At 44.2% G+C, this 24325-nt stretch overlaps 1 protein-coding gene across 7 annotated transcripts in view; it reads right to left on the minus strand.

Moving 5' to 3' along the window:
• The window catches only part of citb (citron rho-interacting serine/threonine kinase b), a 37825-nt gene extending 13864 nt beyond the window's left edge, over positions 1–23961 (minus strand). For 3 of the 7 annotated variants that reach the window (XM_028997123.1, XM_028997124.1, XM_028997121.1), the window contains exons 1-16: positions 23625–23961; positions 17077–17191; positions 16751–16894; positions 16496–16615; positions 9841–10011; positions 9680–9733; positions 9467–9520; positions 9256–9396; positions 9048–9173; positions 8221–8316; positions 7945–8061; positions 6529–6638; positions 5745–5919; positions 4757–4954; positions 3525–3578; positions 701–898 (exon numbers count right to left, since the gene is read on the minus strand). In XM_028997123.1, coding sequence (XP_028852956.1) covers positions 701–898; positions 3525–3578; positions 4757–4954; positions 5745–5919; positions 6529–6638; positions 7945–8061; positions 8221–8316; positions 9048–9173; positions 9256–9396; positions 9467–9520; positions 9680–9733; positions 9841–10011; positions 16496–16615; positions 16751–16894 — 1758 coding nt within the window. In that variant the 5' untranslated portion in view covers positions 17077–17191; positions 23625–23961. The remainder of the gene's footprint in view (positions 1–700; positions 899–3524; positions 3579–4756; positions 4955–5744; positions 5920–6528; positions 6639–7944; positions 8062–8220; positions 8317–9047; positions 9174–9255; positions 9397–9466; positions 9521–9679; positions 9734–9840; positions 10012–16495; positions 16616–16750; positions 16895–17076; positions 17192–23624) is intronic. The other 4 variants (XM_028997127.1, XM_028997126.1, XM_028997122.1 and 1 more) reach the window with 2 other exon arrangements.
• Between the last annotated feature and the right edge of the window lie 364 nt (positions 23962–24325).

Here is a 24325-nt window from a genome sequence, read left to right on the forward strand (position 1 = left end):
ATCCCTCCCACCCGCGTCTCTGATTTCCATTCGATCTCGTTACACAACAGCGAGGACGGAGACACTGGACGCCCACATCCGCTGCGGCCCACACGCTCGCTGCGCCTGCACACAGTCACTTCTTTCCTTTGCCATTAAAAAGAAATCTATGATTTCATTTAAACCCACCATATTCTGAATCACTGGGGTATTTCTTTTGCTATCACCATGTTCAAAAACTCAAACACAAGTTCTAGATTTCATGGCAAATATATGAACATTTCAAAATGTATTTATATGCATATTTGTGTAAGTGCTACTGATAAGTATAGATATTGTATTGAATTTGTATATTTATTTCTCGTTTGTTATCTACTTATTTCACCTTTCATGGATGGACAGACCTCTCAGATACAACTATTACACCCGCAGTGTGTCACCGTTATTAGCACCATCCACCGTCCTAGGCCACTCCCCCCTGCATTAACTGCCTCTGTCCACTTTGAAAAGACAAATCAGCCGCTCTGCTTGGCCGTGTGAGTGTGGGGCTGACTGTGCATGATGGTAAAGGTGTAATTTTGTACAGCACCACTCCTACATTGAGTTATTGTTCCAGTGATGTCAGGGAATCACTCAGGTTCAAGGTGGCAGCTTTCAAATGTCGGTTCGGTGTGAAGAGATCTACTGCCCTTGTTTGTCTGTGTTCATGTATGTGACGTACCTGTTTCTGGTTGTTGAGGTGCATCTCGCGGTCGGCCACCTCCCTGCGCAGGCGGTCCACGTCCTGGCTCAGCTGCAGACGCTCCTCGCTCTCATCTGTGGCCTCGTCCAGCTGCTTTGACAGGTAGAAGTTCTGCCGGTTCAGCTCAGCGTTTTCCTGAGTCAACTGGGTCAGCTGCTCTTCCAGGTCTGTGATCACCTACAAGGAATTCAAGCTTCAATGAGGCCAGTCTACTAGTCTACTCTGATCCTTGCCTGTTGCATACTGTATTTAAATTGCATTTCTTTTTTTATGTGAAACGCTCATGAACTACATGAATTACAATACAGGCTAAAGGTTTGGACACACTTTCTCATTCAATGTGTTTTCTTTATTTTCATGATCATTTACACTGGTAGATTCTCACTAAAGCATCAAATCAATGAATGAACACATGTAGAGTTGTGTACTTAACAAAAAGTGGAGACCTGGCCTCCACAGTCACCGGACCTGAACCCAATCCAGATGGTTTGGGGTGAGCTGGACTGCAGAGTGAAGGCAAAGGGGCCAACAAGTGCTAAACACCTCTGGGAACTCCTTCAAGACTGTTGGAAAAGCATTTCAGGTGACGACCTCTTGAAGCTCATCGAGAGAATGCCAAGAGTGTGCAAAGCAGTAATCAGAGCAAAGGGTGGATATTTTGAAGAAACTAGAATTTTAAAAATATTTTCAGTTATTTCACTCCACATGTGTTCACTCATAGTTTTGATACCTTCAGTGAGAATCTACCAACGTAAATGGTCATGAAAATAAAGAGAACACATTGAATGAGAAGGTGTGTCAAAAATTTTTGGCCTGTACTGTATCTCGGTGTTGCATATCGGTCATATAACTACAGTTTTTCATCCCTAAGATCATAGCAGCAGCTCTGCAAACAGACAAATCTATACCAACTGTGTATGATTCGAAGCATCCGCAAACATGTTGTTTTCCAGTATGAGATGGCAGTGCTGGTCAAGTGTGTTGGCGAAGGATGAGGAGGGGAACGCAGCCAAACAGGCAGAAAGAGTGAGAGGAGCGTGGGAGGCCATTGCACATTATAATTAGCATTATTGAAAAAAACAAACAAACATCAACTGACCTATTTTCATAGCACACTGACCACAAAGTAAAATGTTTAGTGCCGTGTCATAGCAGAGAACTGACTTCCTAGTAGACCAGGTTGTCAAACTACAACCTTAATCAGCCTTCCTAAAACTGTCAATAATTCAAAATACTCAACAATACTCCACAATTTTGTTGGAAAACAAATATTACAATATGCATATTGTAAAATGTGCACATTTCCATTCATTTGTTACATTAATACAAACAACTGATTTCTTCAACTTTGAGTAGCCTGTACTGTGACCAAACAGGGTTCAGGTCAGTGGCTTGTACTTCTCTGTTAGTGATGACAGATGGAGATTGTTTTGAAGAATTCAATACAGAAAACATATTTATAGCTGTAACTGTTGAAAACAAAGCATGTTTCATTGATCATAATCTTCAAAAAAGCCTCCCTTCACCGTCATGGATACTTTGCACTCTGCGGTCATTATCAAAAGCAGCATCATGATAATTAACGTGTGAATGTAAAAAAGCCGCCAACAAGTGCTGAACATAGGAACTCTTTCTGAACAATGCCAGTTGTCTGACTTAAGAAGCTTGAGAGAAGCCACAACAGTGGCATGCTGACAGCGAAAGGTCAGCACAGCTAAATATTTAGCTTTTTGCTCTACAATGTAAAAACAGTCCGAAAAACAGAGAGACCCAGAGATGAGTACGTGTGTTGAAATCTTGATTGGAACTGTATGTTAACAATTGCATTAGCAGAACAGTATCAGCATGCTAAGTCCGAACTTCCACTCTGCAGCATGCATCATTACAATCACTACTAACCACGATCTTATTATGAGCAGACGCAGCTACTGAAAACATTAGGCCTTGTGGACGAGGAGAATCTCAGATTTAAAACAACAAAAAATGGCCCCATCACATTCGCATATCTGTTTCTCCACTCCTTAAAACAAGCTCACACTCCACATACGTTGCTGCCATTGTGTCAAAATCATGCTGTCCTTTTCAACTTGTCATGATTGTAGTTGCTTTATTTCACACAAAGGATCCATGAATTTGCCTCGAAATGACAAGATGACAGCACGCCTGTCATCTGTTCCGCTGCCAAAAGTTGGATCATCTATGCATTTTCCCTTCACGGTTAAGTCACACGGGGGAAAATTATTATATTCACATGAATTGCGAGCAGTAAGCAGTAAGCAGAAGTGCTTCTATAAAAATCACCGTGGTAGTGCTGGCAGCGGAATCAGCTCTGGTCCAACCTCAGCGACGCCGAACGCGATCTCTAAACAGCTTGCAAGTGGGAGGACAGTTAAAGTAGGGCAGCGGGATAGAGCGAGTGATCGCTACAGCGCAGATGACAATGAGCTGGAGCCCAGAGGTAATTCAAACAAAGACACCTTTGAAGGTTTCTCCGGCGTCTCCTTCAGGGGCCACCTTACTTCAGACTAGAGCTAAGATAAAACTGTATCTTTCATTCTGCAAAAGTCAACTTTAGACTCTATGGAACCATATTTAGAGAGCAAATACTTTTGCAAAATTGTTATATAATCAGCACTGATGTTTCACAAAATGACATGTCGTGGAAAGAGATATATCAGTCTTTCTTGTGAGCGCAAACAAATGAAATCAATTAAAATGGAGTGTTTAATGTTTAGTGTCTTCCCAGCCTTTTCCGCAGATGGAAGGATGGCTGCAGTGAGGAGGAAGAGATGGAAGGGCGTACCGCGCAGCTGTCCCTCAGAGCGTCATACTTCCTCTGGATCTCATCACGATGGGCCTTCAGAGCAAAAAAGAGATAATGAACACATTCAGAGACGTGGTAGCGCCTTTCCAAACTGCACTGGCACAAACACAGAGGCTTGGAGTACTGGAACCATTAAAGTAGAGGGATGAGCTTCAGAATTTAGTGGCTTTAACAGTGGCTTTAACAGAAGAGGAGATTTTAGAACTGAAACGGTCTATTTTATCTACCTGTGTGTATGATTATGTGCAAATGTTGTAACTATGAAAGTGATTGTCATTGTGAAACACTGCAGCACAACACATGGTGCACACAACAAAAGGTGTCCTCTGTTTTTAACCATCACCCTTGGTGAGCAGTGGGCATCCATGACAGGGGTCCGGGAAGCAGTGTGTGGGGACGGTGCTTTGCTCAGTGGCACCAGTGGCTTTTTGGGATTCGAACCCACAAGTTTTTGTAAGATGGTAGTAGCCTAGTGCGTAAAAAGCTTGCCAATTATATAATAGCTATATAGAAGCTATAACAATAGATATATCTGTATATGCATAAGTGCAATTCAGTGTGTGTGTGTGTGTGTGTGTGTGTGTGTTTGTGTATGTGCGTAAGAGAGATAGAGATTTCTCTGTAGATCGTTTAAATATACACTATTTAAATATATCCAAGTAAGCAATTACGTCTGTGGGTGTGTGTTGCAAAGACACATTTTCATGTCTAGTGTTTCACTACCAAGATGTTGGCAGTGAATGAAACAAAAACTTGTTAAAACCGCATTTTAAAAAAGCAGCAAAACTACCAGCTACCCAGAACTTCGGAACTTTAAAATTCACATGCATGTGTTTGTTACATAGTTCAACCTGTCCCAGCTGGGGAATTTCTAATTTTATGCACAAATTGAGGTCACAAAAAGATAAATTTGAAAATCTTTTGGGTATTTATGCGTTTTGTCTAAACCACATTATTTATAATATGAGCAGCTTAAAGAAGATACACAAAAATGTTATTCCTTGTCTTTTAACATTTGGAACAGCTTGCAGCAGTCGCTTATTTGGTAGCACTAGCAAGTCTTTTTCCAATTAAAATATCTAAATTGCAGTTTACTCCAGATTAATGATTAAAAACGTAATCAGCTCTTTTCAGGGGCATCATTTCCGCCTGCAGTGCCTATCCAGTTGTGATGGCTCAGACACCTAAAAACGCACTTATCTCCATCTCACCCGGAGGACTGTGATCTCCTCCTCAGCCTCAGCCGTGGTCTCCTCCAGTTCAGTTTTGGCCTGCTGAAGCTGGCTCTCCAGGGCGTGGCGTGCCGCCTGCAGCCCGCTGATCTGGGACTCGCGCTCCTGCAGTGACAGTGTCAGCTCCGACACCTGCCGCTTCAACTCCAGCTTCTGCTCCTCGTGCTCCAGGCCAATCTGACAAAAGCAGTGTCATTTTTACCATTCTAGATATTCGCATGACAGCATATGAAATACCCAAGTAATTCTGAAGTAACACAAATGAAAGTCCCTTTTTATCTCATTTTGCTGAGAAATGCAATGCTCGCCATCACTCTGTCTATAGACAAGAATCCAACATTTCCCCCAGCCCTCTATCTAAATTGTATTCTGTTGTCCATGTCTAGGCAACAGAATTTATTCAGATATCCAGTTCTTCTCCTTGCCAAGCCATTCCTACTACCAATTAGAGTGTGTGTACCCTCCACTTCAGAATCCATTTCCAGTGTAATACGGCATTTACCTCTGGCTGACTTCCTATTTCAGTCTAGCTGGCTGTGGATTCACCAGTCCTCAAGAAACCCAAGCATCATCGTGCACGTTAGCAGGCCAATTTTAAATCTCCCATATTTAGCTCAAATCTGGGAAAGAGATGTTTCATCACATTTTCAAACTTGTGCGGCAGGTAACAAACCTTCAAAAATCTAAATTCTGTTTCATCTCAGTACTGACATAATATTGTTAGGTGTCAGGAAGGATTTGCACTCCACTTTTATTTATTTAGAAAGAAAAGTGATTATTATAATTAGTACAGGTACTAGTAGCAGAAGTAATAGTAGTGGTAGGTGGTATTACCATGGTGGTGAACAAATGATTAGAATTCATGGTTGCTCCTCATGCCCCATTGTAATTCATACTGTTCTCTTTTATTATTCCCAGGATGCAATGCCCTATTGCACTGTAATTTTGTGCTTCCTTCAACTCCCACCTCTCTCAGTCTGGTCTCCAACTCCATGACCCGGTTCTTGTTGGTCTGCTCCTGCTGACTCATCTTTTCCAGGTGCTCCTCCAGTTTGGCATTCTGGGCCTCCAGCTTGCCAGCCTGGGACTCCAGGTAGAATTTCTGTTGCCTGAGCTCTGAAATCATCTCTTCCTGGGCTTTCCTGAGGGGCAGAGAGCAATGAGAACAGCTTCTGACACTGTATAGCCACCCTTAGTAGGTTAAAGTTAGTTCAAGTACAGGGAACATGACATCAACAAATATGCCAAAATGTAGGTAAGTTAACCAGGATGAACTGCACAAGAATACTGGCGGTAAATGAGGAGCTTTAGTGCCATTTAAGAGACATCGTTTAATGCTGAGGTGCCACTGAGCAAAGCACCGTCCCCACACACTGCTCCCCGGGCGTCTGTCATGGCTGCCCACTGCTCACCAAGGGTGATGGTTAAAAGCAGAGGACACATTTTGTTGTGTCACCATATGCTGTGCCGCAGTGTTTCACAATCAATTCACTTTCACACTTTCACTTTCAACATTACTTCGCACGGTATACTCCCCCTCCACTAGACCTGAGAAAATATGAACACCACCAAGTAGCTTGTTCAGCTACTGCAGTCTCTGTATGTTGTTCTGTGCAGTTTGTTGTGCTGTAAAATATTGTTGTAGTGAACTAGATTCAAATTATAATGATGTCATTGTTTGTTCTTTGTTCAATCATCAGTACAACAGTCTAGAAGGTCCTTGAAATACTGGTGGTTAATAATAAACTCACATGTTTTTCTGGGTGTAGATACTGCTGTTGGCAGCCAGCTTGTTGGCTTCCGACAGCTCTGCAATTCTCTGCTCCAAGCTGTTCATCTTGGAGTCCATGGCACTGATAGTCTGTAGGACGAAAGCTCTAATGATGATAGCTGACTTATCATGTGTAATTATTAGTGATGTAGTTCTCGGTGTTGTCTTGGTCTGGAACATAACGGTCTCGATGGAATGAGGGGAAAAAAGAGAAAACCGTGCATCCTAATAGAACAGTATCATCATTTATTACGTGTCTAAATTCAAACACAACCAGTCAGTTGCCTGTTTTAAAAAAGTTACATTTTCTCGACGGGCACTGCCAGTGCCTCACAGTCCCCACACATTGTACACATCATACACATCATACACACCATACACACCATTCACGTGTTTTTCTATTATCCTTTTGCGCCTGGCTGTATGCCAATTTTGTGGAAACAGCTGAGACAATGTCTGCATTCACCAGGCATCTGGAGAAAAAGCACCATGAACTAATTACAAGAACGTCATCTAGCTCTGCTTTTCTTGTCATCAAACTATGAGGAAAATCTTACAAAAAATGCATAGTGTATGCAGGCATAGTACAGTTGTCTGTTCGGGGGGAGATATTTTGTTAAATCCCTACTACAGAGCCTCTTAAGTACCATGAAATGCATACTGTGCGCACAAGTTAGTGAAAGTGAAGTGATTGTCATTTTGAAACACTGCAGCACAGCACATGGTAACACAACGAAATGTGTCCTCTGCTTTTTAACCATCACGACCGAAGTTTGTCCTTCCGTCGACTGAGTGTGCACAGAAAATGAGTCCGACTGATTAGAATCCCATATCAATGTGCAAGAGCAGCAATAATTTCATTTAAAATAAAATTCTTTTAAACAACATGTGCACATTTCATGGTACTTTAGGGGCTCTGTTCATTACCCTTTGTTAATTTTTACGAATTTGCTAGAATAAAATGTATTTAAGAATGTCAGTGAACATTTGAGAGCCAAATGTCCATTGTGTTCCATTCAAAGCAAGGAATCATTACATAGCCATATTCATAGCTCACTTGAGGCCTCTGTTCCTTGTATAAGGGACTTATATGAACGTCATTCTAGCACATCCCCGATTCTAGCCCTAGTCTGTTTTCGGTAATGGTCTTGATCAGCCTGGGTGTTGGTCTCGCCATAGTGTGTCTTGGTCTTTGTCTTGGTACCTGGCAAGTCTCGGCAGTGGCTTGGTCTTGGTTTCCTACGGTCTCGGCGATGTCTTATCTCAGTTTATGCAGTCTTGACTACAACACTAGTAATTATCTTCAAGGCAGTTTGAAAATAGATGAGCGGTAATTAGGGTCACAGTGTAAGGTCACAGTGAGGGAGTTAGGCTTGTTCATGGTCCTCTAACCTACCGCCTTCTGTTCGCTGATAAGCTTGCTATATTCCCTAGCCTCATCTTCAAATGTGCTCTGTTTCGACTCCAAAGCTTCTTTATCGGCCAAGTCTACCTTCATTTGGGTCTCTAAAACCTGTGGAAGGCACAGAGGGCAGCAAAGTATTACAAATAATAACATTGATAGCAATTAAATTAATGATAACTCCACTAAGACCATTTGATAAAACATCCATAGTTTCAATAATTGTTCAGAATCATCCACAGCTTGGATTGTATTTCAGTCCAGGTGTACCTTGATCTTGTCTGCATAGAGCTTCTCATTCTGGTCAAGCTGTGTCTCCATTCGCTGGGCGGTAGCATGTGTTTCTCGCAAATTCTCTTCTAGTTCCTAAAAAAGCAGAATATTGCGAAACTACTGAATATCAAAGGAAAAAGATCAAAACTCTGCTGCATCCAAGGTCCTCACCCTTTCTACATGAATAACCTTTTTAAAACTTTTCACTCATACATTTCTTTTTATTATTTGTTTTTACTTCACTAAGAGTTAAAACGTTTCACAATACCATAATTTCTGTTTAAGATTGTGATGTCCTTGTCCTAGCAGGCCTCGGCAAGTAGGGTCTGCAACGGGTATGAGTGTGTGTTGGTTGTGCACTTGTGCCTTCCTTAATGACAATGAGTCCATACTGAAGTTCTAAATTTACACACTTTTTTCAAGTCTGGAAATTTTCTGTGTTTCCAAGGACCATGGAACTCTTTCCCTGCTGAACTGAAAATGTCCCTAAAAATGTCTCCAAAAACCTTCATCACTCTGGTTCAACAACTATGAAAACATAAGAATGAGAAAAAACTTAATGTAATTTTTTTATTTTTATAAAAAATGTATTGTAGCCATTGTTCAGATCTGACAGATGATCCTCTTCAGTAAAATTAAAATGATTCGTGCTCACAATCTGTCATTTTTGGAACAAGGACAAAGAGAGACTGCCCATGGTGGCAGGCATGTGCCTATTTATGCAGGTGACTTACTGTGTGTGTGTTTGTGTGTGTCAGTAGCCCACAGAGACATTCTGTGAAGATCAGTGGGAGTCGTATACATCCTCAGCACTTGTGTCTTACCATGATTTTATCAGCCATCTGCTGAATCTGCTGGGACTTGGTCTGAATGTCCTCCTTCAGTTTGATCTCTCTGCGCTCCACAATCTCCAGCCTCTTCACCTGGTTCTCCAGGGTCTTCCTGCCGTCCTGCGCAAAGCCGTGCCCTTATACGTGCCCTTATGAATGAAAATGAAAAATGTGAGCTAGTGAGACAGTCTGTCCATCCCACCTCAGTCTCTCGCAGACGTCTACGCAGGCTGTCATTGTTGTCCTCTTTTGTCTGCAGTCTCTCCAGGTCACGTTCCAGACGTTCCTTGGCCTGCCGGACGCTCTGCAGGAGGTCCGTGGCCTCTGTGCTCGCCTTCACCGCCTGCGGGACACAGATCTTCTCAGTACTCGTATTAAAAAAACAGTAACAGGTTAACATCGCGGTACTGTACCTTGGTAAGCCTGTCTTGAAGCTCTTGAATTTTTACTTGTTGCTCTGTGTTAGTCTGGGACAAAACATTTGTGTATGGTGTTCAACAGCATTGTTAAAAAAAAATACATAAAACATATACATACATATCCAATTTTGTCTTATAAAGGTTTTCTCTTTTAATTATAGACGGAAGTACTTCTAATCAATATTTCTAATTCAATATACTGTATACCTGTTGCAATTTGTAAAGGAGTTCCTCCACCTCAGCCTTTCCTTCTTCCTTTGCCTGTAAAAAATAAACACCATTAATCTTCGTAAACTGCATTGTTCCTCAGAACTTCCATAAAGTTTCATTGGGGTCTTTTGCGACCCTTCTTTACCTTACATTCTGACCTTTTGGATTTTGTGCTGATAATCGACAGCCTTCCTCTTCAGCTCCTCGCTAGTCTGACGCGACTCCTTCAGCTCCGACTCGTACAGGTCGCTGCGGCGACGGGCAGCAGACAGGTTCTCCTCCAGCTGTCGGATGGATACCCGCATCTCCTCCAGCTGCGCGTGGTACTCCTGCAGAGGAGTGGGAGGAGAAAATGTGTCTTTGTGGAATTGTGTTCCCTTTTTTTGTAATTAATCAGGCATATTGCAATAAATAAATCAAGATTAAGTCTGAAGACTAAAACCTGTTTTGATGTATGTTTAAGACTCAATAATGTGGAAATAAATGTTATTTCAAATTACATTTTCAATGGTTCAGTTTGGCAGTTTTTGATTTTTTAAATCAGATACGCTGTGAACCATGTGTCACATGGTATTTTCATCTGGCCGCGCCTGATTTCCACGCCCTGCATGCCTGAAAAAGGCATTTCCAAATGCAGGCGCATCACTGACACACTGCAAGCATTTTGCTTCCATATGGCTCCACACAAAAACGACGCATCAAACTGCTTGTGAAGTGACACTGCAGCACAGCACATGGTGACACAACTAAATGTGCCCTCTGCTTTTAACCATCAACCTTGGTGAGCAGTGGGCAGCCATGACAGGTGCCCGGGGAGCAGTGTGTGGGGACGGCGCTTTGCTCAGTGGCATCTTGGTGGTTCTGGTATCTAACTGGCAACCTTCTGATTATGGGTCCATTTCCTTACCTGCTAGGCCACCACTGCCCTATCTTCATCTGCATAGAAGCATTGTCTGAGTCAGATGCGGTGATTTATTTCAGCATGTTAAATATTTATAAATTAATCACAGCAATTAAAGTGATCATTTTTACAGCCATAAAAGGCATTGGTGTGAGTGTGTGGGTGATGCTGTGTGTGTGTGTGTGTGGCACCACACTCTGATGAGTCTCCGTCCTGCGCCCAGTTATCCAGAATGGGCTCTGGCTGCCGCGACCCTACGTGTAGGATTATGTATTTATGGAAAGTGAGTGTGTGAGTGAGCGAGTAAGCAATTAACAACAACAGCGGCAGTTTTTCTTCGACATGTTTTTATGGGACATGATGCAAAAATGATTTTTCTGCAAGTAATTGGTTGCCTAGCAACATATTAAGCACCCCAGTATTATATACATGTTCTGCATTCTATAATTCAAATGCTATGGAGGTTATACGTGAGAGGTTATTGAGTGCCATATTTTGGATTTTTTGTGCCTTGACCAGTCACATTCAGATGAACTTTTCAGCTCAACTGTAGCTGTGTTTATTTTTTCACTGTACAATCCAAAAGCTTTAAAAACAGTACTATGACTTTAACAATGTATACAACGGTGACACAGTTGCACTGATTCTTTAGTCATAATTTCTGATGTGAGATGTAAGGTGCGATGTAATTACTGAAGTAAGACATGTAGTGAGAGGAAGTGGCTGAGTAACACCTAACATTCAGCCTTGTGCCATTATGCTGAGAGAAGCTGTCATCACCCATCTGTCTGTTTTAGTATCAGAAGTCAGCCGGAAGGGTTTGCAATGTATTGGCCATGTTCACAAAATATCAGAATAAGACAATCAGGCATGAGTAAAGTAAATAAATAAATAAATATTATAAAAAGGCCAAATTATAACTAATTGGAAATTATTTTTTTATTTTACTGGTGTTTATTTTTAGGCACAGTTAAATGAGTTGGACTGGTGTTGTTCTGATAATAGATTAAAATAAATATAAATTAGGCTTAATAAATATCACGGCACACATTCCCTCTGTTCATCACAGAGTATGAGGCCCATCAAGCACCCACGGTTCATCTCATCAACTCAATCACACTATCTCACCCGAAGTGCAGGCCCCTCAGTGGCCCTAAAACACTTCCCAATGAGCGCAGGCAGGAAAGCAGCAGCCTCATAGCTGCGTCACAGAAGGAACTGAGAAAAACAATAAGCCTCAATGGCATCAAGATATGTGTCATTTCTGAATTTATTTAGTATCAATTTTTTACGTTTGCAGTGAGATCTCAGATCTGTGAGATCTGAGAACATCGGTCCAGTGTAAGGTCTTTCGAGCTTAATTCTCCATTATTAGAACAAAAGATGGTGCACAACTGTAACCATTTTGAGAGGTGCGTTGATGGTCTTATTTATTAATTTCAAAAGCTCTGATAAGGACGCACGGTCTGATAGTTACTGACACTGAAAACACAAAATGATCCGGTTCTGAAGAGTCACTTCAAACAGGAATAAAAGAATTGGTGCGCAGTTGGCTGTGTGTCTCGACAGTCACATAAAAGTGCCGTAACAGAATGCAATTCTTTCTCCAAATCCCATGAAAGAAGTAGGCACTTTGTATGATAATTTACTTGCTGCCTTCTGAAACACAACAAAGCATGAACTATGTGCACATTTCAGACTCAAGTAATTTGTCTTCAATTATCTATCTAGTGAAAGCGATATTCATTTATATATAGCGATATTCATTTTTATATATCACATATCACACATCTGTATATCATACACACTCACGCATACATGAGTGTGTGTGTATATGTGTGTTTCCTTAATGGCATTTGTGTCAGAACATAAGCAATTGATTAAAATGGAAGGTGTGTGGTAGTGTGTGTTAGCAGCATGAGGCTTAAAATAAGCGCTCATTCCCAGCATCTCTTCACCAACAGCCCTCTCCCTGCCTCAGCAGCTCACACATAGCTCCCTTCTCGCAATGGTTTTATCACCATGGTAACTGGAACCCAATGCAGCCTGAGCTTGGCAATCAGGGCCAGCACCAGCCAGGGATCTGGACGTTTTTTATATCATTATTATTATTTCCCTCTTTTATTGATGTGGCCAATGTATGGATTTCATGAGTTTTCGTCTCACTGTATGGTACAAGGCAAGATCCAATCCAAGAATTCCAGAGAAAGATGAGAACCATTCCTACATTTACTCTGCACCTTTGTTTGGGACTGTGGTTAAGAAGCGATGAAAACCAGGACCCTGTTAAAGCTGGCTCAGTGACACAGACCTCGGGCTGCTACACATATGCCCTCGCAGTGTTGGATCAGTTGGAACCTTGGAGTTCAATATCAGAAGCACCTGTTCCAAGACCTCTGAGGGCATTCTGTCAGCCTGCCTGTGTAATTAACACATTCATCACAGACAGAGCCAAGGTCCAACATAAACCATACGCAGTCCCAATGAATGAAGGGGGAAACGAGCAAAGTTCTTACAAAGAACAGAAGCAAAACTTGAAGGAAACAACTTTAGACCATGTCCATAAAGATTACACAAGATGGTAAACGTCCTAGACAGGCAATATAAAGACGGTGTGTGTCAGGATTGACTGCAGCTGTGCTCAACACCGGTGGCCAATCCTGACAGCGCTTAAATGCCGGATGTTTCCGCCCCTTCCAGGTCTCCGGCATTTTCGTGAACTTCATTTGGCAACAGCATGTATGTTTGTAATTTGAGTTCTGGCAATCGCCACACGCCTACGGACCTCTGCGCTTCCTTCCCCCGTAAGTCCGTAGTCGTGACAGAATGCCGGAGACCCACCCAAAAGCGCAGAGGTAAACAGCAGAGAAGAAACGTCGCGAAGGACGCAGCCCGGTGCGACGAACGCGGGTGCCGGGAGAGAGACACGCCGCCCGTTCTGGTCGAGCGCTTTCTCCCCGACGAGCCGTGGCGCGCGGAAAACCCGGAAGCGACAACGTTGGCAGGTGAGGGGGCGGAGCGAAGACGATGGCGTGGGCAGCAGCGAGGAAGTGACGTGGGCAGCGAGCGCAGAGGACGCGAACCCCACGATCTTCGGCATGTCGAGCCAGGAACTCTGCGCTCTGCTGGCCAGGCTGCCCGTGGACTGGGACGACATGGACGATGACGACGACGAGAGCACGGGAGACGCGAGTTGGGCTCCGCCCATCGCGCCCGTCCACGATCGTCACGAGGTCCGTTGGGATCCACGTCACTTCCAGGGGTGTAAGCGGCAACTACGGCGGCGTTCCTCCAGCGAGGAGGTGGGCAGGCTCCAGCCCGAATGGGCAGAGTACTGCCCATGGGAGCTTATCGCGCCATGGGTCCAGGATGTCCGCAGGGTGGACGACCCTCGGAGTCACCGGTGGGAGGACACGGATGACGAAAGCGATGATGACGTGGATTTTCGGTGGGCGGTCGTTGCCGGGATGGCTCCGCCCAGCGTGCGCGTCCGAGATCGTCGCAGCGTCCGTGATGACCCACGTGACTTCCAGGGGTACGAGGTTGACACGGACGACGACCAGGATGACGCCGTTTGGCCGGTCGGTGCCGGGATGGCTCCGCCCATCGCGCCCATCCAGGATCGTCACGAGGTCCGTGGAAACCCACGTCCCTCCCAGCAGTGGGAGGAAAGCTGGTGGAAGAGGGCGACGGGAGGTCGCCAGCCAGCAACTGCGCTGCCGGGACTGCCTCGCAGGGAATCCTCCATTCCTGCTCCAGTCGCCGACCCGCCTTCCCTCTGCCCGGACGTTCCCCAGCAAAATGGCAGCGCAGCACCAGCTGCGGGACCACGCCGGGGAGCCAGGCCGAGGGTCCGGGGCCGCCATGCGGGACCACGCCGGGGAGCCAGGCCGAGGGTCCGGGGCCGCCATGCGGGACCACGCCGGGGAGCCAGGCCGAGGGTCCGGGGCCGCCAAGCGGGACCACGCCGGGGAGCCAGGCCGAGGGTCCAGGGCCGCCATGCGGGACCACGCCGGGGAGCCAGGCCGAGGGTCCGGGGCCGCCACGCCTGACCACGCCGGGGAGCCAGGCCGAGGGTCCGGGGCCGCCACGCCTGACCACGCCGGGGAGCCAGGCCGAGGGACTGGGGCCGCCACGCCTGACCATGCCGGGGAGCCAGGCCGAAGGACCGGGTCCTCCAAGGGGAGGATACAGCAGGGCCGGAGCCCTGTGGTTGCCACCGTCCGCCCCGCCACCTCCACTGATGGTACTGCTGGGGCTCCGAGGACGTAGCCCTTGGAGGGGGGGCTCTGTCAGGATTGACTGCAGCTGTGCTCAACACCGGTGGCCAATCCTGACAGCGCTTAAATGCCGGATGTTTCCGCCCCTTCCAGGTCTCTGGCATTTTCGTGAACTTCATTTGGCAACAGCATGTATGTTTGTAATTTGAGTTCTGGCAATCGCCACACGCCTACGGACCTCAGCGCTTCCTTCCCCCGTAAGTCCGTAGTCGTGACAGTGTGCATCGTGTGCTGTGCTGCTGTGTATTACAAGTGACAATCACTTCACTTTAAATGAGTATGTAACATCTTGCATAAAAAATATTATCTGACTGTTTTTACAGTTTTTCTCCATAGGTTTGGCTCATTTCTTGAAACAGAAATTACATTCTTAAAACTAAGATAATTTGGCCTAATAATTACAGTACTGCGCAACATTACAGCACACTAGCAAAATTTCATATCTCTCCCAAAACCGCTTACACATGCTTCAAAACTCGATTCCTTTCCCATATAAAGAGTCAGTAACATCAGAATTTCAAAGACCTTTCTCAATTGCTTTGGCTCATTTGCATTTACTGAGTGCTTTTGCCAGAATAACCTGGATAATTCAGCACAACACCGTGGATCACCTGCAAAAGTCATATCTCTCCCAAAACAGTTTACCCACATGTCAAACCTAAATTCCTTTCTCATTTCCATGTGGCATTGTGCAAGCACTGCCAGTCAAAATGGCTAGATGTTTTGTCACTGTTGAAGAAGTCTAACAGAATACAACTATGTGTAAAACTGAATAAAAGGATTTTACAGTAAGAAGGGCTATGGTCGCCAGGCGGTTGCCAGGCGGTTGCCAGGCGGTGGCCAGGCGGCTAAGGAAGTGGACCCGTAATCAGAAGCTTGGTGGTTCAAATGCTGAGCTGCCAAGATGCCACTGAGCAAAGCTCTGTCCCCACAGACTGCATTGGGTGTTGTGCTGTGGTGTGTCACATGTGACAACCAATCACTTTTAAGCAGCCTCAAAAGTTTCTCCAAATTTATCAAGAATTTCACAAATTGTCATGAATTTATAAAATGTTACAAGAAATTCATATATGGTGTAATGGGATTATGTTCTTGGCATATGCATATTCTGCATATGATGATTTACACAATGAAACCTTCCTGACATGGAGAGAACAACCACTAGACTGAGAATCAACTAATCATCTTAGATCAGCAAGATCTATTTATTTGGAAAATGTGATAAATGTGGGCTCATTGTACTAACTGTAGCCTACTTGTACATAATACATAATCCTTTGCAAAGATGCACTGAGACACTTGAGACATGTACTAAGACATTTGCAATGTGATGAAATCAATGAGAAATGCCATTCTGTTGTGAACAAATGCAAGTTGGCTTGGAGATTTGTCCATATTATTTTGGGAATGTCATTTATATTTCAAGAAATGAGCCAAATCAATGGAGAAAAACTTTAATACTTTGAAATTGTTGTGATCATTCACCTTTTCACCAATTTATGTGATCTCAGATCATACATATAGATTTTTAAAATTCCAGTTTCATAGATTCATGAATTCCCATAAATCTGTACCACCCCTGGTACCAGAGGGAATGAAGGCCAGAAAGAGTTGATTGTCTATGCTCTCTACCTGCTCTTTTATCTCCTGCAGCTTGTTGCTCTGCTCTCGGATGTCGTTGAGAAGCTGCAGTGCCTTATCGTCTTCCTGTGACACCTCCATACGAGCCTGTTCCAGGCTACGTTTCAAACTCTGGAAATACACACACGCATATAGACTGTAAATACTCACTCCACCATTACACTGTTTGGCCTCAGCTACTTGGGTAATATAGGTAGATAATTAAACCTCTGAATGCTCTAGACAAGGCTGCCCATCAACACTCACGCTGCATTCAGTGATGTAGGTGGCCAGGTCTTGCTCAAGGATCGTCCTCTGTGTTTCAGAAGCCTTCAGCTCCACATCCTTCTGCTGCAGGACCGACTCCAGGTCCGACATCTTACGCTGCACTTTAGAAATCTCCTGCTCCATCTGCAATTAATCCATTATCTCAGACAATTGCACGTGCAGGAAGGTACTTTTCTGTAATGGTCTTGCATACGTCACACATCTCACAGTCAGAGATCACTGGAAATTAATTAAGCAGCACTAGCAAAAACAAGAAAATTGAATTATAAGATGCCTAGAAGTATTTAATTGTCCTCCTTTTTTACCTTTCCACTGATGCTTTGTTTATTTCTGAGTTTATGTTCTCTATATACGTGGGCAGTTTTTATTTTTCCCCGTAGATGGTTCTTAGTGGAGGAGATGAAGACTGCAGCACACTCCCTTCAGAGAAAATGGAGACACAATGCACAGAACAATAAATCCAAGCACGCTCTGTGAATGCAGATAATGTCGTTTTTGCTACTTTTAATCACTTGAACAAATCTGCACCTTCAATGTCAGTCTCATCAAGCTGCTAAATAAACCCTGACTCTTTTCTCCATATGGAAATAAACCATTTTCATCGACCCATGTTGTACGTGCTTATAGGTGCTACATTTACTTTATTCTACAAACATCAAAAAAAGAAAAATGTATAAAATGAAAAAAATGTAATAAAGTAATTACATTTTTAATAAAGTAATTACATTAATAACACATTTTACATGGAATACCTGAATACCTGACATCATATTATAATTATGAAGTAAAAGAGGTCTTATACAGCAAATTAATTTCAAAATAATTACTACCATTAAAGAATTTATTACAGGCACAGTAATTAATTCCTGGAAAAACCCACAATGGAAAAAATCTTAGCTTAAAGTACAGAACTTCATAATATTTTTTGCAATTACAATGACTGAATAGCGAAAATATGAAAACATGCACAGAGAACCTATCCTGGTGTGTATTCTAAGCGACTGGAGGAATCACATTAAGCACACGCACGCAGATACCTTAAACCGCCGTTGCCTGTATTTGGTTGCTTTTTTAGGGAGATGGAGAGCGAGAATGAGCGACAGAATAAAAGAGGAGCTAATAAAAGCACAGGCTTCACTCCCACACCTCCACAGTGCAGCCCCGTGATGCTGTACTTTCTCTGAAAGGCCCCCAGGTCTACAACATACTCAGCTGCACACGCAGACACACACACAGTGCAGATTTGTGGAGCTTCGCCAGTGGTTTGCAAAAAAAAAAAAAAAAAAAAAAACAGATCACATCCAAAGGGTACAATTCTCCTCTATACAGGGATCAAAATCCTGACTGTGCAGCTAATGTGCTCACCACACTTTTTAATGCCCACCAGCGGCTCACACACACACACACACACACAAACATCTGTGGATATTTACACCTAGCATACAGCCACCTTCAGTGTGATGCTTCAGGGGGTGTCGACAGTATAAACAGGGGTTCTGAGGGCATGTCCCACTACATGTAAATTCAACTAGCAGAACAAGTGTTCTTGTGTAGCAGGTCAGTGTCTAATAAAAACCAAGTAAAGCAAGTGATGCCTGATGAGTGGAATCCTAAAAGAGATACAAAATTTTACTGCATTTACCATGTTATTCCTAATGGGGGAGCTAAGCTAGTTCAGTTTACCATTCACATCTCTGGGGAATATCCATCTTCTAATGTTTCACAGTGTGATCAAAATCAAAATGTGGGCTTTCTTAATTATTCTACCACTAATGTGTGCTGTAAATAGGCCAGCAACTGGAAATACAAGTGCACTTCAAAAAGGGCGTGCTACAGAATTCAAAACAAGGAATTCGATGAAGTCAACTCAGCCGCTGTATGGGGAGAAAGTTTTTCTTGCTCCCTGCAGACATGGCTGAACGTCTGTAGGAGGCTGTAAATGTAAAACCTCCAGCACTGCAGGCAGAGGGAGGGAGGGAGGGAGGGATGCAGCATTCATGCTTGGGAAAAAGAAAATGAACCTTCTGGCGGCTTACATGCCAGTAGTTACGATGCGAGATGCTGAACATCTCAGTGCTGTCTCAACACGCCACATGCAATGCATAGGGACAGGGTCTTGTCAGATAATCCTGTTATATCGAGACAGGCTTCTACCTTGAGGCCAAAACATGATCCACTTACTGTGTATCTGTGAAAAAAGGAAAATGAATCTTATTTCAGTTGGCTGATGGTTGTGGTCAATGAACATCGCCATATTTCAAATTCTGACTTTTTTGGCTCTGTTATGTAAAACAGCTGAGTTAAGATAAATGTCATTTAGTTGAAAATAAACAGATATACTAATTAAACGTTGTTCATGAATTTGTACATAAGCATATGCGAGAACTAAAATGTAGCCATCTTGTTCATAAGCTAGTTTGTTCTTGTTCAAAACCTCAATATCAAGTTGGTATAGTGTAACCTACAAACTAAAAGGCTTGTGAAACTTTTTCAGATGTTCAGAGTATTACTAGGCTAAGAAAATATGATTAATTTTATCGTTAGCCATGTTGACTGAGAAATGCCATAATTACAGATATAACAGTTTCAACTGTAGGTAAAGGGGCAAAACTTTTCATGATTATCAGAGACTTACTCTTTAAGTAGACATGCTGTTGCTCCATCCATAACTGGATGTCATCATTATTCCCCAATGAAAAGTTATGAAAGCAACTAGCTTGTAATGGCAGATGTTCTCATATCATAGTTGACTTATGAATCACACTTGGAAATTAAGCTTCTCCAAGAGAGGATGATCTGATCAAGCCTATTTATCTAGTCCATCATTCTCAAGATATCACAGCAGACATAGCATAGTAAGCATGGCATAGCTAGCATTTAACTATCATGTAGTATGTCAATCCCTCTCTGACAATTCCCAATTGAAAACAATAAAAAATTACATTTTTTATTTGTCCACCAGACCTACTTTTTATTTATAAAAGGTCCTTCCTGATGAAATGTTTAGTGTGTATCAATATTGACATTGGATTGATGGTATGTGTCCAACATCAAATAATGATTATCATCAAATATTTGTAGAAATAACTTTTTTGTTTATTGATTCTTATATTATAAAACATTTTGGAACCATACTGGTCTTTAAAAGTTTGGGGCAGTGGTTGGCCTTGCATGTAAGGAAATGGACCTGTAATTGGGTTGCCAGTTCGAATCCTCAACTGCCAAGGTGCCCGAACTTTTGTGTGACACTGCAAAATAATAATATCAAAATTAATGTTGCTGCCAATCATTGACCCATCTCAGGGTCCAATAATAATAATCATCAAACACTCCCAGAAATGTATTTTATGGAAATTATAGTTTTATATTATAATTGTATAACAAAAGCCCTGAAGTTATGTAAACAGATTCAAGCTGAAGTAGTTCTAAAAGACTGGCTAGTTTGAAGTGGAGAAAAAATATTAATATATAATACTGTCACAGGGGGAATTCGATGACGTACTTGCAGACATACTTTGGGCGTGGGGATAAGCCGTCGTACCGGTAGAGGACGCTGGGCGAGCGGGGCAGGAGGACCAGAGGCGCCTGGCCGGCGAGGAATGAGGAAGCAATGGACGCGCTGCAACGCAGCGGGGAGTCAGTTCGGGATCTTTGGGAAGAACCGGGGCCGAGGAGAACCGGAAGACGGGTTTCAGGATGGTCTGGGATCTTGGACTGGACGGGAGTAGGTCTTGTGCGGCAGGACGGTAGGGGAGCTTGGAATCCCGTCTTAACCGATGGGTCAGGTAGGTTCAAGGTCAGGGGCAGGTAGAGGTTGTAGCCAGGAAGTTCCGGTCGGGGTTCCTTTCGTGGTTTCCAGGGGATCAGGCAATTCTCGAAGTCGTGGGCAGGCGAAGGTCGTATTACAGGAAGGTACAATTATCTTAGGTCGTCGGTGAGAGAGCTAGCGTCTCTGGCGAGTAAACTCATACAAAGAGCGGGCATGTCTCCTTGGGGTTACCTCACTTTTATACTTGCCACGCCCGCTTCCATTTCCTCTTCCGGGTCGTCGTCTCCCAGGCTGGTGAGGTGCCCTCTAGCGGGCTGGAGGCGCGTTGGCCATGACAAATACCATTACACCAGGTTTTTGCAAGGGGACATTTTTTGCCCTTAGGGATAAATACGTTCCGATATTAAAGGGTTGATCATGGTTACATATACACAGGGTTGACCTGACGAAGTCCCTCATTCTCAATGTAACTGACATAGTGTGACATAGTGTGATGCCCTGCACCACCCCTATATCTGCACGCCCTGTACACACACACACACACAAACACACCAGATCACCATCCCCAGACTCTTAATCATTCAATCATCACACACCACACCCCTTCACTCTGAGCCAATCACACCATCTACAAAGCCCCGGTGCGCCCTTCAGTGGGCGACTGTTCTTCCTCCTATTCACACGTCAATCTGGCTGTCTGGGCTCTAACCAGATCGGGATTCTGCGAAACCCTTCAGACTCCAGTAAACAGTGCACAGGCCTCGTCACAAATTTAGTTTCTTTTCTTTGTGTTTTGTTCTTTAAAGAAACCAAACCTGTTTCTGCACCTGGGTCCTTCACCTCACCTCCACCTCTATCTGTAGCATAGCTTGCGTTTTTTCATGCAGAATGACTATCCTTCTCTGTCTTATTTGTCTATTTCTCTACAATGGGCTTAAATAGCTTTGCTTCTGTCCTTCCCCCTTCGCAATTATTTAATTTTTTTGTCTCCATTTGTCATACTAAATTATTTCACAGGCATACAAAAAATCTCTCACTCTGCAGTTTGTTCTTTTTCAGTGGTCAGTGAATGCCAAAGTCAATCAAAAATGTCTTGCATGTCATGAATACATTTTCCAACTTGTATTTCAAAGGACAGTTAACATAAACTGTATATCACTTAAAAACAATGCTTTACATAATATAGCAGATAGTGGCCTAGGTCCGTGACCCACACCCACACACCATTAGAGGCAGACACGAAGACACTAATCGTTTAATTACCTGCATAGGAAAACAGACAAGGACGCTTTGCTGATGTAAGTGTGCTAATGAAAGCCTTGAGCCTTCCCTGTGTAACAAATCAGAATTAGACTCCACCATGCCTGCTGTCATATCAGATTTTCTCTTGTTCCTTCAGAAGCTCTATGGTAGCCATCCCACAGAACCAAGGAGCCCACCATGAGTGGATCTACTGAGCAGGCCTTGGTACTGAGGGACTGTGGCAGATGAGTAAGTCCTGCCTCAGCATGGCTGGTGCCCCACATTCCAACATGTCAATCACATACCCAGCGATCTGGCATGTGGGTGGACAGTGAATCATGGGATATGGGCTGCAACGGTACTGACACAGATCCATCGGCTGTGGACCTTCTGAAAATCTCATGGGAATGTGCAGGTGGAGGCTCCCTTCATGCGCACTATAGAAAACGCAGGAAGTTTGCTTACTGCCACCTACGAGCTCCATCGCTATAGGGGCGCAGACAGACCCTTGCTAATGCAGTGCCTCTGGTTTCCATGGACACCATGAGAGATGTTTTGCCTCAAACTTCTACTGCGAGTCACGACCACCGGAAGCCATGATAATTCCCTGTGCTTGTTTAGCACTGGGTGGCCAAGATATTTTTCTCCCCTAAAGACTTTTAATGCGCTGGTAACCCCCAAAAAAACACACTCCAGGATTTAGGAATAGAGCTCCGGCCAAAGCGCTCGGCTCATCACGACTCACATTAGCATGCATTGATTCAGACACGGGGGAGAGCGTGCTGCCTGTGCAGCAGCACAGCAGAGCTACTCACTTTCTCAACAGACTAAGAGAGTTGGTTAAATTGGTCCTATGCCGCTGGCCTGCGGGCACGGAAAAACCGAGCACATCTTGTCAGGAGTCAAACTGCTGACTGATACATTCATTGACCACACAAAATTTCACTTTTTAATCCAAAGCGTTTCAATCCAGGAGGTCCAGACTTCCTCTCTCATGTCACTTGTCACACCCACACTTCTTAATTAGCCCTGTCAAGTATCAAATTTGAGACCAAATCTGTCCACATCATAAGTGCATCTGCGCTTGTGCGTGCACACTGGAAGATGGGGGCACATTCTGTTACCATAGAAATGGGTCTGAACCATTGCCTTTTTTTCCGGTATCTGCCACCCACACCTCACAATCCTTCGCGGCACGGCGTCGGAGCAGCAGCATCATATGGCCGAGTGTATTGCACCGGAGTTACACCTGAGTAACAAACCAGCAACTGTATATTTGACCTGATATGCTTAAAAAGTATTTATACGGGTGTTACATTCATGCACCGACAGCACGCATCCAGGTACTGCCATGTGTTAAAAACACAAGATGTTTTGTTCTGGCAGACCGAGACGTGACCAGAATCTGGTTCTTTGATGAAGACGGCCATCAGTCGTTGCATGGCCCTCTGCTGAGAGGACAACAAGTAAACAAAGCAGCATGCCACTGCTCCAGCACCTCAGGATCGTGACATTAGCTCAGGCTTCTGCCCTCACTGAGATGCCACCTGTGCTGAGAGCAGCGCCGCCGGACGCCGGCAGCGCAAGAACTGTGCGCCTGTCACCGGTGCCACCTGCGCTAACGTGAGACGCGGTGCTGTAGCTGAAGAAGTTTAGACTTGGAAACAAGTAAAGCAGCATAAGGTTGTGGAGCGGCTGTAGTACTACGGTACCTGAATGTGCAGTCATGAACACAAGCAAACATGCAGATGGTGACTGAGACTCACACCTAGAGTGGCTCCAATGATCTGTGGCAGATTTACTGCACCTCCAACAATAGCAAAAACCCCACTCCACACTTACCAGGCTGCTGTCAGTGCTGGAGATCCACCCTAGAAAGGGCAGATCCTGGAGCTCAGTGCCCAAGAATGTGGGGTCTCCCTGGGCAGCCACGGGCTGAGGTGCAGGCTTCTCTGGCTGCCGTAAGTCTGTGGTATCATTTCCAGAGTGGGGTGCCAGAAGAAAGACAGCGGATGCATAAGTGGGGAATTTCCACGGGTGGCGAGAACAGGGAAAGGGGAGTGCGAAGAGAGACGGAGAGGAGGTGAGTGCAAGATAAGCAGGGAGGGAAACTGCATCCTATCCATACACACATACACTGGAGGCACTCATACAAACCCTCCCTCTCTCTCTCTCTCTCTCTCTCTCTCTCTGCCCCTCTCTCGCTTTCACTCACTCTCTCCCTACACTGCGGGGGCTCCTGCTAATCACAGTAATACATGCACGTCTGAGTCACTAGCTAAACTCTGCACAGCCCAGGCATTAAGTGTTCCTCACAGACACCCAGTTTCAGTCAGATGTTCATCACACGGCTCCAATAACCTCCCTTACCAACGGTGCCATGACACTTTACCGTTACCAGCTGCTGGCGAGATGTTCCTCAGAGAGTTGCTTGAAGTCATTACTACCTCTGTGATGGAAGTGGATTGACAGCATTACACAAAAGGAACACATTACTGGGTAGGTGTTGTGCCTGACAGTCCCCCAGACAGGAATATAATAAT

The sequence above is a fragment of the Denticeps clupeoides genome, chromosome 11 (genome assembly GCF_900700375.1).
Source record: "Denticeps clupeoides chromosome 11, fDenClu1.1, whole genome shotgun sequence".
NCBI classification, from domain to species: Eukaryota; Metazoa; Chordata; class Actinopteri; order Clupeiformes; family Denticipitidae; genus Denticeps; species Denticeps clupeoides.